This window comes from Mastomys coucha, unplaced genomic scaffold, assembly GCF_008632895.1.
Source record: "Mastomys coucha isolate ucsf_1 unplaced genomic scaffold, UCSF_Mcou_1 pScaffold11, whole genome shotgun sequence".
Lineage (NCBI taxonomy): Eukaryota > Metazoa > Chordata > Mammalia > Rodentia > Muridae > Mastomys > Mastomys coucha.
Window position 1 is genome coordinate 25,307,594 of NW_022196893.1, and position 12,320 is coordinate 25,319,913.

General features: G+C 39.1%; 1 protein-coding gene across 9 annotated transcripts in view; it reads right to left on the reverse strand.

The window, feature by feature from the left end:
- Adamts20 (ADAM metallopeptidase with thrombospondin type 1 motif 20) overlaps nucleotides 1–12,320 on the reverse strand; it is a 130,695-nt gene that overhangs the window by 85,029 nt on the left and 33,346 nt on the right. For all 9 annotated transcript variants that reach the window (XR_004113529.1, XR_004113531.1, XR_004113533.1 and 6 more), the window contains exons 5-7: nucleotides 5,219–5,302; nucleotides 4,468–4,592; nucleotides 3,222–3,262 (exon numbers count right to left, since the gene is read on the reverse strand). Coding sequence is in view for 3 of the 9 variants with exons in the window: in XM_031353648.1 (XP_031209508.1) it covers nucleotides 3,222–3,262; nucleotides 4,468–4,592; nucleotides 5,219–5,302 (250 nt within the window). In the remaining 6 variants the exon portion in view is untranslated. The remainder of the gene's footprint in view (nucleotides 1–3,221; nucleotides 3,263–4,467; nucleotides 4,593–5,218; nucleotides 5,303–12,320) is intronic.

Genomic DNA, 12,320 nt, shown 5'->3' on the forward strand with positions numbered 1-12,320 from the left:
GATATTCAAATACCACATATTTATACAAGTCAAGTGTAAATGTTTGACATGGTGTTAGCTATTTAATATATGTCAGCTAAGACAAGAAATGGCTGCGATAGAGGAGCGACCGCAAACACTCAGTAAAGCCCAGCTACCTGGGTAGGAGAAGGTGGTTTGTACAATAGAATCTGCTCTTCCCCATACAAAGAATGACATACAAACAAGTATACTGTGGACAGATGAAAGTAGTGGGACCTAGATGAATATCAACAATAACAACTCCAGCTTGTGGAGTTCCAAAAGCTTAAACAGTAAGGAATAAAATAATAATGATAATAATAATAATTCATTATGACATTCCTGACTCCATCAGTACATCAGTATCATTGAAGGCTTAGATATTGGGGGTTTCAATGTAAATCAATACTACAGTTTCTGTTAATTCCACCCTTTAACATTTATTAGTAAATGTATCCATTCGCCTGTGAGAATTCTTTTCACAAGAGTGGGCATATGCCTGTACCATCACCTTCTCACTATATGTTGAAGAATTAGTATTGAGCGGATATAGTCACTGCAATGCCTTCTTCTAGGCATCCTTTTATTCATAAAGGCTAAAAATCTGAAAATCATCCTTACATAGAGGTAGATTTCCAAACAGTCATAAAGTTTTATTGTTCATTTAAAGACATAAATGTTAAATTCACAAATCTATGATCAGTAAAGAATCAGTAAGCTTCTAAAATCTATGCTCCCACGTGTAGGTTTGAAATCAATTCCCACTTTATAATGCATTTCTCCTTCATCAAAACAGGAGAATGGGGGAGACACTTCCTATAGCTGTCCTCTGTCTTAGACTTTGTTGGCAGTAACAAGCTGCCAAGAGCTTAGTTCTAACAGATTCATCTTCAGAGCCGAGCTGAGATTTGGAATACAATAGTGACTCCATTATGACAGAACTTCACAGTTCATCTTTAAAAATACACACTGTAGAATTTTACTCATAGAACAGACTTGTGAAAATATATATGCTTCATATAATGAGAAAATGGACTACAAGTTTGCCCTACAAGGCTACACATGCAAATGAACAAAGTCTGAAGTCAACAGTTAGCACTGTGGTAGCAAGAAGCTGGGGGATACTTTGTGCCTAGATTCACTCAAGCTGATTCTGAGATGTCTCAAAGTTACCTAAGATACAAGGTAGCAAGGGCCCCAGTTTATCAGGATCCCTTGTGTTAGAACAAAAGACACAAACTGAAGCACTGGCTCAGCAGTTAAGAGTACTGGGTGCTCTTCCAAAGGAAGCTTCAATTTCCAGCACCTATATGGTGGCTCACAATCATTTGTAACTCCAGCTCCAGGAAATCCAACACCCTCTTTGGATCTATGGGTTCACAGGCATATATGTAGTTCACAGATATACATTAAGGTAAAACACAGAAACACATACAATTTATATACATAAATATGTGTTTGAGAGAGATCATCTTAAATTATATATATGTACACACATATATATACACATATATATATACACATACATATGTAGTATATGTTATACATACACTGGGGGTGCTAGAGTAATGTTTCAATAGTTTGGAGCACCTGCTGCTCTTGCAGAGGACGTGGTTTTTATTCTAACACCCACATGACAGCTCACAGCCATCTGTAACTTCAGTTCTAGGATTTCCGAAGCCCTCCTCTGACCTCTATAGACACTGGGAATGCATGTGGTGTGCATACATGCATACAGGCAAAATATTCATGCACATAACATAAAAATAAATCTAAAAATACTGCATAACTGAACTATAGTTTTAAACAACAAAAGTTATACGGTAAAGTAATGAAATAAACACAGAGAAAATAAATGTCAACTTGAAACTGAGACTCAACAAGATAGGTATTAAAATGGAAATGTGCAAATCATTGAAAAAGATCATTTGCCATCAATAACCTACACTAAAAATATTTTTCAGGCTGTAACTCAGGGAGAAAAATAAGAAAGGAAATGACATCATAAACAAGTTTTGGAGGTGGGAGATGCATCCTCAGACGTAAGTGCTTGCTGTCCAAGTATCAAGACCTGAGTCCAAATCCCCAGAAGGCATCTTTTAAAAAGTTTAAAACTTCTACAAAAGCCTTTAAAGTCATGTGCCCTTGTAACTGAGTACTGCGAGGGACAGAGACAGGAAGATTATGGGGACTTGCTGGCTGCCAGCTTAGCTCCAGGTCAACGATAGATACTGTCCCTACTCTAATGTGGATAGTGTTAAATGAGAAAATTTACCTATTGTGAGGTGTATGCAATGACAGAAATGAAGTAATGAACACCACTGTGCAGGTCCAACTGAACAAAGGGAAACTGATTTTTACATCATTTATTTAGGAGAGAGCGCTGGAGAAAGTTAGCTAATCCTCCTGGTTGCCATTGCTGAACTGAAGGGAAAGGTATCTAGTGACTACCCAACAAGAGAAAGCTGGGATATAAGCTAATTCCATACAGACATAGATATATAATTATGAAGAAAACATACTTATGTGTGTACATAAACACATATATACTTCAAGTGGAATTTTCTCATCTGAACTAACAATGTGCCCCCGCAAGAGCCATAGACAATCTAATAAAAGAAAAGGAAAACACTAAGCATGAAAACTCTCCTTTTGAGCTGTTATTCAGGGTTGCCCAAGAGACCCCCAAAACATTATAGGCTATGCTATCGCCCTTGGTTGTCTCTCAGAAGTAGAAACACTATTGTGTTTAGAAAAATAATATATAGGTAATGTTACTACTTTTTAGAAATTGGAAGAAGTTGACAAGGCTAAAATTTTTGGTGCGGGTTACTTCATCAGGAAAGGCAGAGACATGCTATGAGAACTGAACACAGGCTTTCTATAGGAGTAGCCAAGTCCCAGCTGTCAGACCTGGTGGCAGGCTCAGGGCCCTACACTACAACCTTTAAGCTGCCATGTGGGTTACTGTATATTATCTCATACACACAGAAACACATTAAATTCCATGCTGTGCATAGCACTTGATACTTGACAACAACTAAATACTAGTTTTTGTTATTCTACAAAATTCAGAGCAGGATCAAAGAAGCAAGAAACATTGATGTACCAAGGCAACACATCAAAATTATTAAAATGACAAAAAAGGAATCTCTAAATGTATCTTTTATAGTTCATTAAATAGTCAATGAGCTATATGGTTAATGGATGAAAGAACTTACCTAATGTGTCACACTTCTCTTTAGCTCCGCAAATGTCTTCCCTTAAAAGAAAAGAATGTATTTTGAGACATTTTCTGAAAATGTGGTTGTAGTAAGTCAACACAAAAACAAAGCTTTAACTATTGAGACCATCACCAATCAGCCTCCAACCCACAGTGCTCATGGCACGCTCAAAGCCTTTAAAGTTATGGGTGCCTCACTCGTGTGCCTGCCTCGGTGGGCAACAGATGCTTTGCGAATTCATACTAGAAGATGAAGTTGCTCTCACAGTCTCAGTTTACCCTCTTCTGATAACACCAGTAGGTATGTGAAACACTGATAACACCAGTAGGTATGTGAAACACTGATAACACCAGTAGGTATGTGAAGCACTGATAACACCAATAGGTATGTGAAACACTGATAACCAGTAGTTGGGTGAAACACGGGAGCTCTCAGATGTCAGGTTTTCCATGTTGCCTCTGCATGAGGGAGTCTGGTTGTGTAGCTGCACAGTGCCCCTACTCCCCCTACCTCATCTCTCCCTGTTCTTTTTCCTTCCTATCTTAAATCCTTCATGGTGAACCTCTGCCCTTGAATGCAGGCCCAAACCATAGGCTATGACGGCACGTAGAAATTAAGACAACCCTACCTATTCTTTTAAAAGACTGGTAAAACAGATGTTTATTTCAAGGTTCTGAAAAGCTCACCTTTCCTTGAGGTTGAGCCAAAAGTAAAGGATTTCATCAGTAAACCATCCAACAGAACAACAAGTACTACACCTCCCTGTATTTTAAGTGTTGTTCAAGCAGGTGTGAATTAGCACTGAATGATGCCACTAAGAAGATGGAAATGGATTTTGACAATGGAATTTATTACTAGTGAGAGAAGCCTGATAAATATGGGAAGCCCTAAAAATCAAAACCAGACAGACACCGATTTTGATAAAAGATGACAGATAAATACACACATACACACAAGGAAATGAGTAAAACTGGCCCTCCATTTTACATGTATGTCAATTTCCACATATTACTTCTAATGCTCCTATTCTGTCTCTAACATGACTGAGGACTGCATTGTATTTAGACTACAGCAATTCATCTGGACAACTGATGGTGTCCTGATGAATTTCCCAGAGTTCCAGTCTGAAAGAAGAGTCAATGCTTTCATTATGATAGCTCTCGGGAGCTTTCATGTTTCAGTGACATAGTCAATGTAACCAAAATATATCAATTCTCAGGCAAGATGGTTTCAAAAGCCAAACCTAGTGATGAGGACAGCAGTGTCATGGTGGGAAGGGTGGGCATCATCCAGAACGTTCTGACTCTGTTGCCATAAGCAGAAGTTTCGTAAGGTGGTGGCTGCGTTAAAACTGATCACTGGTCCTTCCTGTGGAAGTAATGAACAACTCAATGTCTGGGGGGCAGACACTTCCCCCCAGGTCCATTAGAATTCCGTTTATCAAACTCCGGTTTTACAAGTGCCTCAAGAGTAGTATCAGCTTTGCTCTTAGTTTTAGTTAGATGCATTTTAGTATTGTAATAAAAAAATGATCTGACAAAATGATCAAATACTCAGGATCAAAAATCCAAGTGTAAAAAGTTAATGTATTTTAAATCCTTCCACAATATGATTATAAAAGGGAATGGATGTTTTCATTTTGGATTTTTAAACTGTTGATTCATGTGTGTTATTTCTCATGTATGTATGTGCATGTATATATATATATATATATTTCATTTTATTTCCACCACCTAGAGTCTTTTTGAGACAGGGTCTAAACTGTACAGCACTGGGGAGAGGGCATCCTGTAGACCAGGCTATCCTTGAATTTACAGAAATCTTTCTGCCTCTGCATTCCAAGTGCTAGGATTAAAAGCAGAAAATCACCATACCCAGTTCAAATTCCATTATTAAAGTTTGTTTTAAAAGACCCAATGTCTAGTAAGAAATCAACAGCTAGTCCCACCAAAAGCCAACCGTAACCCACAGCCTTCACTGTGTCTACTTCTTACCTGCTCACTGTGAATTACAACTAACTTTACAATCACTATATTTATAAGGTTCCCAATGCTTGAATCCTTGTAGATTGCAGCAACCTGCAAGTAGACACACAAAGAAAAAAAAAATGAGTTGCCTAATAAAAGCTGAAGTTTCCTTTCCACGGCAAAGTAGAAACAAGCCAGAGTATCCATTCTGTGGTGCGGCTACTCCCTAGAGTCTCTCCTAGAGACCCCTTATCCAAGCATGGGCTCCATCCCACCCCTTGTGTCCCATCTGATATGATTAATTTACAACAGACTCTCAGGGGTCGAAAGACACACCAGCGTCCTCATATAAAGCTTAGATTAAGAACTAGCTCCCTATGCCAGCCCATGGCTCAACTGCAGTCAGTATATAAGGAATCTGCCCTTTCATCACAGTCACTAAGTGTGTAAATGCATTTGAGTGTGGAAATTACTGCCATGGGTGATGGAGCCAAAGGCTTCTCCACTTTTTCCAAGATCAGAATCTATTTATTTATAACCACAACATCCTACGCAAATATGTGACCCGTTCTAGCTCTAGTTTTACTTACTATTTTCTCCCAAAGTCTTATCTGTCTCCAGTGGCCAACATGTCTATGGTGCGTTTAGCACAGCTGCTCCACCCTGGGGTGCACGAGAGTCATCTACAGTAACATGAGTTGATCCCTAGGTCTTCAAGACTAGACAACTTAAGTTTGTGAGGCCCTGCCTGACTTCAGTCTGGAATTTATGGCTAAGGTATAATAATATTATAATATATGAAATAAAATATATTATAAACAATATTATGTATTTCTTCACCCCACCTTCACAGCCTCTTCTTATACACTCAGAGAGGCTAGCACTACACAAATGCTTTACACAGCCAATGCCTCTGCCTCTCTGCCTGTCTCTCTGCTTCTGTTCTGCCTCTCTGCCTCTCTCTACCTCTGTACTCTATGCCTCTCTGTTCTCTGCCTCTCTGCCTCTCTGTTCTCTGCCTCTCTGCCTCTCTGAGTTTCTGCTCTCTGTCTCTGCCTCTGCCCCTTTGATTAAACTGGGTCACGTGTCCTACAGAAACCATTTATCACACCTAGCTACACCAACCGCACCATGGGTCACTAAGATACAGAGTTCACTATCTCAGGGAATGCTACATCACTCATTCATTTCATTGAAATGTTCCAGATCTCTTAATTGCTTCCTTTAGATAAACAGAGATAAGAAGGAAGGAAGATACGGTCCCTAAACTTTTAGAGCGCAGTTTGCATGTCCATTGGCCAAAGCTACGACAACACAATGTATAATAGACCTCTATCGAATGCTTCCCAGAGCAAAGGGCCTCCACAATGACAACTCTGGGCTGCAGAGTGAGGCCAGCATGAACATATACACTCTGGCACTTTCACTGGTGTTCTAGGTAGGCAGCTACACTATCCGCAGGCTTGTGAGCTCTACCTGTAGTGATGACCCTGGCTCTGGTGCTCATAATGACAAGAGCAGTAGTAGCCACAGTGTAGATCATAGCAGGTTAAGACGAAGATGGCTAGACAAAGACGGCAGTTTCAACCGGTAGTATTAGGACTACAACAATGCTCCCTTTAAAAATGATGTGCTTCACTGGTTAAAAATTTGGGCTGGACGACTTCTCAGTTGGATAAAGTGCTCACCTGAGTTTAGATCCATAGCACCCAGGCAAATCCAGGAATATGGCACTGTCTGCAACTACAGTACCATGGGGGAAGTGTGGGCAAAGCTAGGCAGATCCTCCTCGGAGCGGGGAAGTGTGGGCAAAGCTAGGCAGATCCTCAGAGCGGGAAAGTGTGGGCAAAGCTAGGCAGATCCTCCTCGGAGCGGGGAAGTGTGGGCAAAGTCAGGCAGATCCTCGGAGCCTGTGGCCAGCTACCCTGGACACTTAGCAAGTTCCAGGTAGAAACAAAGAGCCAGACTCAAAAAATAATGTGCTGAGTGGTGGTGGCACGTGCTTTTGATCCCAGCACTTGGGAGACAGAGGCAGGCAGATTTCTGAATTCAAGGCCAACCTGATCTACAGAGTGAGTCCAGGACAGCCAGGGCTACACAGAGAAACCCTGTCTTGAACAAACCAAAAATAATAATAATAAAAAAAGTGATACTAAAGGATTCAGCAGGTTGTATTCATAAATGTGTGTGTGTGTGTGTGTGTGTGTGTGTGTGTGTGTCAACAATAATTAAAGAATAAGAAGGCATGAATTTGAGAGAGCTTAGGGGAAAATGAAAGATGGTAGAGGGAAGGGGAAGGAATGTAAATAATGTAAATGCTGAACTCATATAAAATTCTCAAATATATATAGGAATAAGAAAAATTTTAAATGATACAATAGTTCCCCCCTTAAATGTTAATTCAATGAGCTAAAGTTCACTTTAATTTTTCCATTTTTAATGTTTAAAATTAAAAACTAAAATTATAAAAGTAAAACAAAGATTTAAGGTTTAAAAAACAGACTTTAAACCTTTAAGATAAACATGGTTTTACATTGAAAACAATGTGGAGATTGACAGAGGGAGATGTCTTACACTGATGTTGGCCTCTATTTGCTCACACACACATGCACATATGGAAACACACCCACACGCATGTGCATACACAGCTACACACACTACATTGACATACATGACACAGATACAAAAAATGGAAAAAAATGAATGTTACAGAGTGGGAATGAGGTTCAGTAGCAGGAACTGAGCTTGAACACAAATGAAGTGGATAGGGGCTTAGATGTAGGAGCAGAAGCGAAGCTGGTCAATGTGTTTGCTTTCCCAACTGCACCTGCATCCTCCAGCTGACGTTTGCTCTTTGTGAGTGGTATGCTCCTACGGGACATGTCTGCTCTCAGTGCATTCAGACTGGTAAAGGTCTGGCACTGTGCAACTCTAGGCAATAATGTCGACTTGCACTCAAGCAATGAGTAGCCAGAGTGACTGTGGAGTATTCAAGAGGATTTTAAAACAAGTATGTCCAGTGCAGGTTCTCATGCCAAGAGCCTGGCATTTTATAACGGTAATTCCTTAATTAAATAATAAGCAATAAATTAGCAACAGAAGATATCTATTGAAGGATTATGAATAAATTTACATTTCTATGAAGTAGCCCATTCAACACTCATACGTCTTGTGAGATAGGGCCTGTTAGAATGTTCATTTTATAGATTAGAAAACTGAAGAAGAGAACTAGTGGCAGTTCTCTGCTTCAGAACTAAGGAAGCTGAGGAGCTGGCACCCAGAGCCGACTCCCTGTGGGCGTCTGATTGTCGAAACCGAATCTTCCACATTATCCCATTATTATTGCACATCAGTATTATTGGTGTGCAACACTAGCGTTTTGCCTCAAGTGCTTCCCAATTCGGTCTTGCTACCAAAACTATTTCCCAGCTCTCTCATATCTCCTTCGCTGTCCCAATGACGTCCTTTGGGTCATGTGACCTGGCCTTGGAGAAGTTCTGTGAGTGCATCTCTTGAATACATACGGGAACCTGGGTGTTAGATGCAGCTCTATTAGTACTTGCTGTTCAAGTAAGGGTTTATCCACACTTGCTACGATATTTACAAACAATCTGAGAATCCACCAAGACGAAGCCATCTGTCACAATGCCCTTGTGTTTTGGATTAGCATTAATCAAGCAATGTTAGGAGAACATTGTGGAGGATAAATATAAATATATAAATCATCACACAGTTTGAGAAATGTTGAGTATAAAAAGTGTTTTCATTGAATATTGAAAAGCTGATATATATACACACGATTCTTGAGAAGGAGGTGTTAGCTGCAGCATGCCACGTCACTTTTTGACAGTCATCTTTTCCCCCACAGGAGGTCCTGTCACAGATTAGATACTCCGTGGCACACAGTAGGGGATGCTGTAATAATGCCAGGTGAGTCTGACATATCATAATGTGGCCTGTTCTACATACCCATCTGAAAGCATGTATTAGTGCTTTTTCTTGAATTAATTGTGATGCATTTTTATTTCTTAATAAACAGCATTTGCTCCCTGACATTGATACTTCTTACTCCACAGATTTCAAAAATAATGAATATTATTTCATACATAGCTAATAATAAATGTGTCAAGAAAAAAATTTGTGTAGGCTATATTGTTAAGAAAAATTCTATGCAGAATATATTTAGTACAATATTTGAAATATATTACTATCTCCTATTCATTTGCAACCATTTTGAAAATAACTTTAAGACATACTCTAGCAAAAATTCATATATGTTCGAAGTAGAAACTACCTTAAGTACAAAGTTATTTAAAATTTCTAATCCCTACAAAGCAATTTATTTAAAAAGAATTCTATTCTTTACTTATTCAGAAAAATCTTTTTGTTTCTAAACTGAAAATGATGTCATTTTTAGTATATAAAGAGAACATGTCCAAAGAACTAAGGCTGCACAAAACACCAGGTCATAGCTAGGAAAAAGGACCATGCACAAAGGATACAACAGTAAAAAAAATTACACAAGGGATTAAAATCAGAGATATAAAGCTAACATAAGTGGACATCTTTCCTTGGTAAATAAATGTCTCTAATAACATTAACTATGCTGCAATAAATAGGCTAATGGCCTGACCATCTAACGATGTTCCTTCAGTGGTATTACTAGGTGTGTGGGAGTGATGTATTCAAGCCATGCAAGGGGGTGACCTGAAACACAAAGGGGAATGGAGTTCTCTAGCATCTGGTGGGTATTTAAGGCCTGCTAAAGAATATATCCTTTAATAGGACAGAAATTTGCCAGAGAAAACCACACTAGCTGCCATGAATTTAGCCTGATGCGCTCACCTTGAGGTGATACAGGGCAGCATATTGGACTATTTCTACCTGTTTAACACATTTATTTCATTAAATGTATTATTCTACAGTTGTGTTCTGCCTCGTTAATAGTAATCCCAGTCTGTTGAGATCACTGAGAAAACACTAAGCTATTTTTATAACGTAATACTACACTCTAACAAATTAATTAGATCACATTCATTATTTCTTCATTAAACTATTGAAAGACATGACTTAATCTGGATGGATAAGATTCAATAATCTTTCAAACTTTGTATATATCATGTATTTACTTAACTTATTCTTCTCAACTACAGGTAGAACTCAACACACACACACACATACCTTTTCATCAATTTGAACTTTTCTTTAAATAAACTACGTATTTAAAAATCAAATAAAATTTTTGGCTTCTTCTAGGTCACTATAGTCAGCACCATTGTCAACCCATGCTTGAGGTTGCATTTGGTGTCTTCATAGACAAATAGGAAGACCAGCGATTTTCATGAGCTAATTCTGCACCCCACCACTTTTTTGAATATGTCAATTGCATCTACAAATTTTTTGGGATCTCTGATATATAATATCACACCATCTGCAAATAGGGAGAATTTGATTTCACTTATATTTTAGTCCTGTTAATTTCCTTCTCTGGCTTTATCATTCCAAAAAATCACAGGATCATCTCAAGATGACCAAATCCAACATGCCATCATTATAAAAAATCATTGAGAGACTACGGCTGGCGGGAACATGCTTCCATATAATATAGGCTATATGACAGACACACAGCCAACAGTGTCCTAGACGGAAAAACAAACCTCAAAGCAGTCCCATTAAAATCAGGAACCAGACTGTAAGAGCCAGAACACTAAAAGTCTGCTGTCTAACAGTGTCTCCCAGAAATGGCCACACAAACAAAGCCAGAACGATAGAATGCCAATGGACATGTCAATGTGAAAGTGGGATTTTTTAAGGTGGCCCCATCCTTAGACTAAGAAGAGCAGGCAATTACTGATTACTGCGAGAAAGAGAATCAGCCTCTCCCAGGCATGAGCCCATTATTGGCTCCATCAGTCCAGTGAAAGAATGGCCAACCTTAAGATCATATACACACAAACAAGAATGGACTCAGTAGGCGCACACACACAAATATGAAGGCAAATGCATTCATATTAAATATAAAAGATTTTGTGTGTGTGTGTGTGTGTGTGTGTGTGTGTGTGTGTGTGAAATCAAAGGAAATGAGGCTACACACTGGAGAGTAGAGAACACAGGAAGGACTGAAAGGACAGTACCTGGAAAGGGTTGGAAGGAAGGACAGGAGGAGAAGCGACATAAATCTATTTCAGGTAAAAAGCACTTAAAAATTAAAAATATATATATATAGGAAAAACTATGTACGACTCACTACCTCCCTCTTCAGATGGAGACATCTGTGGACATTGAATGGAGACAGCTTTTGTCTTACATCTTTAGAGCTATTTTGGAAATAGACTTCCATGCTCACATTGACTGGATCTGATAACCTCTGAGGTAGGGTCAACTGTCCTACTGCGCAGAGGATTCAAGTTTTCAAAGAAAAAATGTGAGACATTAAATGCTAAACTAAGAAAGCTTTAGGTTAAATCCTGGGTCTGTCTCCCTTTTCCCAAGTTTATTTTTTCCATCTGTAACGTTGTTTACAACCTTTTAAACCCACAACAATGAGTGGACGGGACATCAAAATGTGCCAGCTTGCCTATGGCTTCACATAAACATCAAAGACGGTGTCTATTTGTTCAGAAGTCTTCTGAAACTTGGCCTCTAAGGGGGAAAGTGCAAACATGCCTGTCTAACCCTCCCCTACACGTTTCTCTCCTCTGCTCATAACTTGAATGATGCCCTTCTCAGCCCTGACTCATCCTTCACCCTGAGATGAAACCTTCCTACAGAACAGCCAACAGTGCTGCACAGGGCCCAGCTCCAGCTGAAATCTGTGTTCCTCTGAGTGAAAACCCGGGAAGTGCTGTGTCCACTTGCTGGCTTGTTTCCAGAAATATCGAGCACAAGAATCTTTCCATGATGTAAAACAGTCTATCAGGATAGTCTTGCTATCAGGAAACTTCAAAATGCCCAAGATCATTTTAATTATCTTTTCAGAAAGCCATAATACTAATTGATTTTATATACAATAAAGATGTCAAAACTTTTGTTGAGTATGGAAGTATCACCAAAAATGGCTCTTCCATAATTCCTAATGTATCCCTTTGCTCCCAAAGCTCTGCCATTGGTATAATCTATCATGAACCCA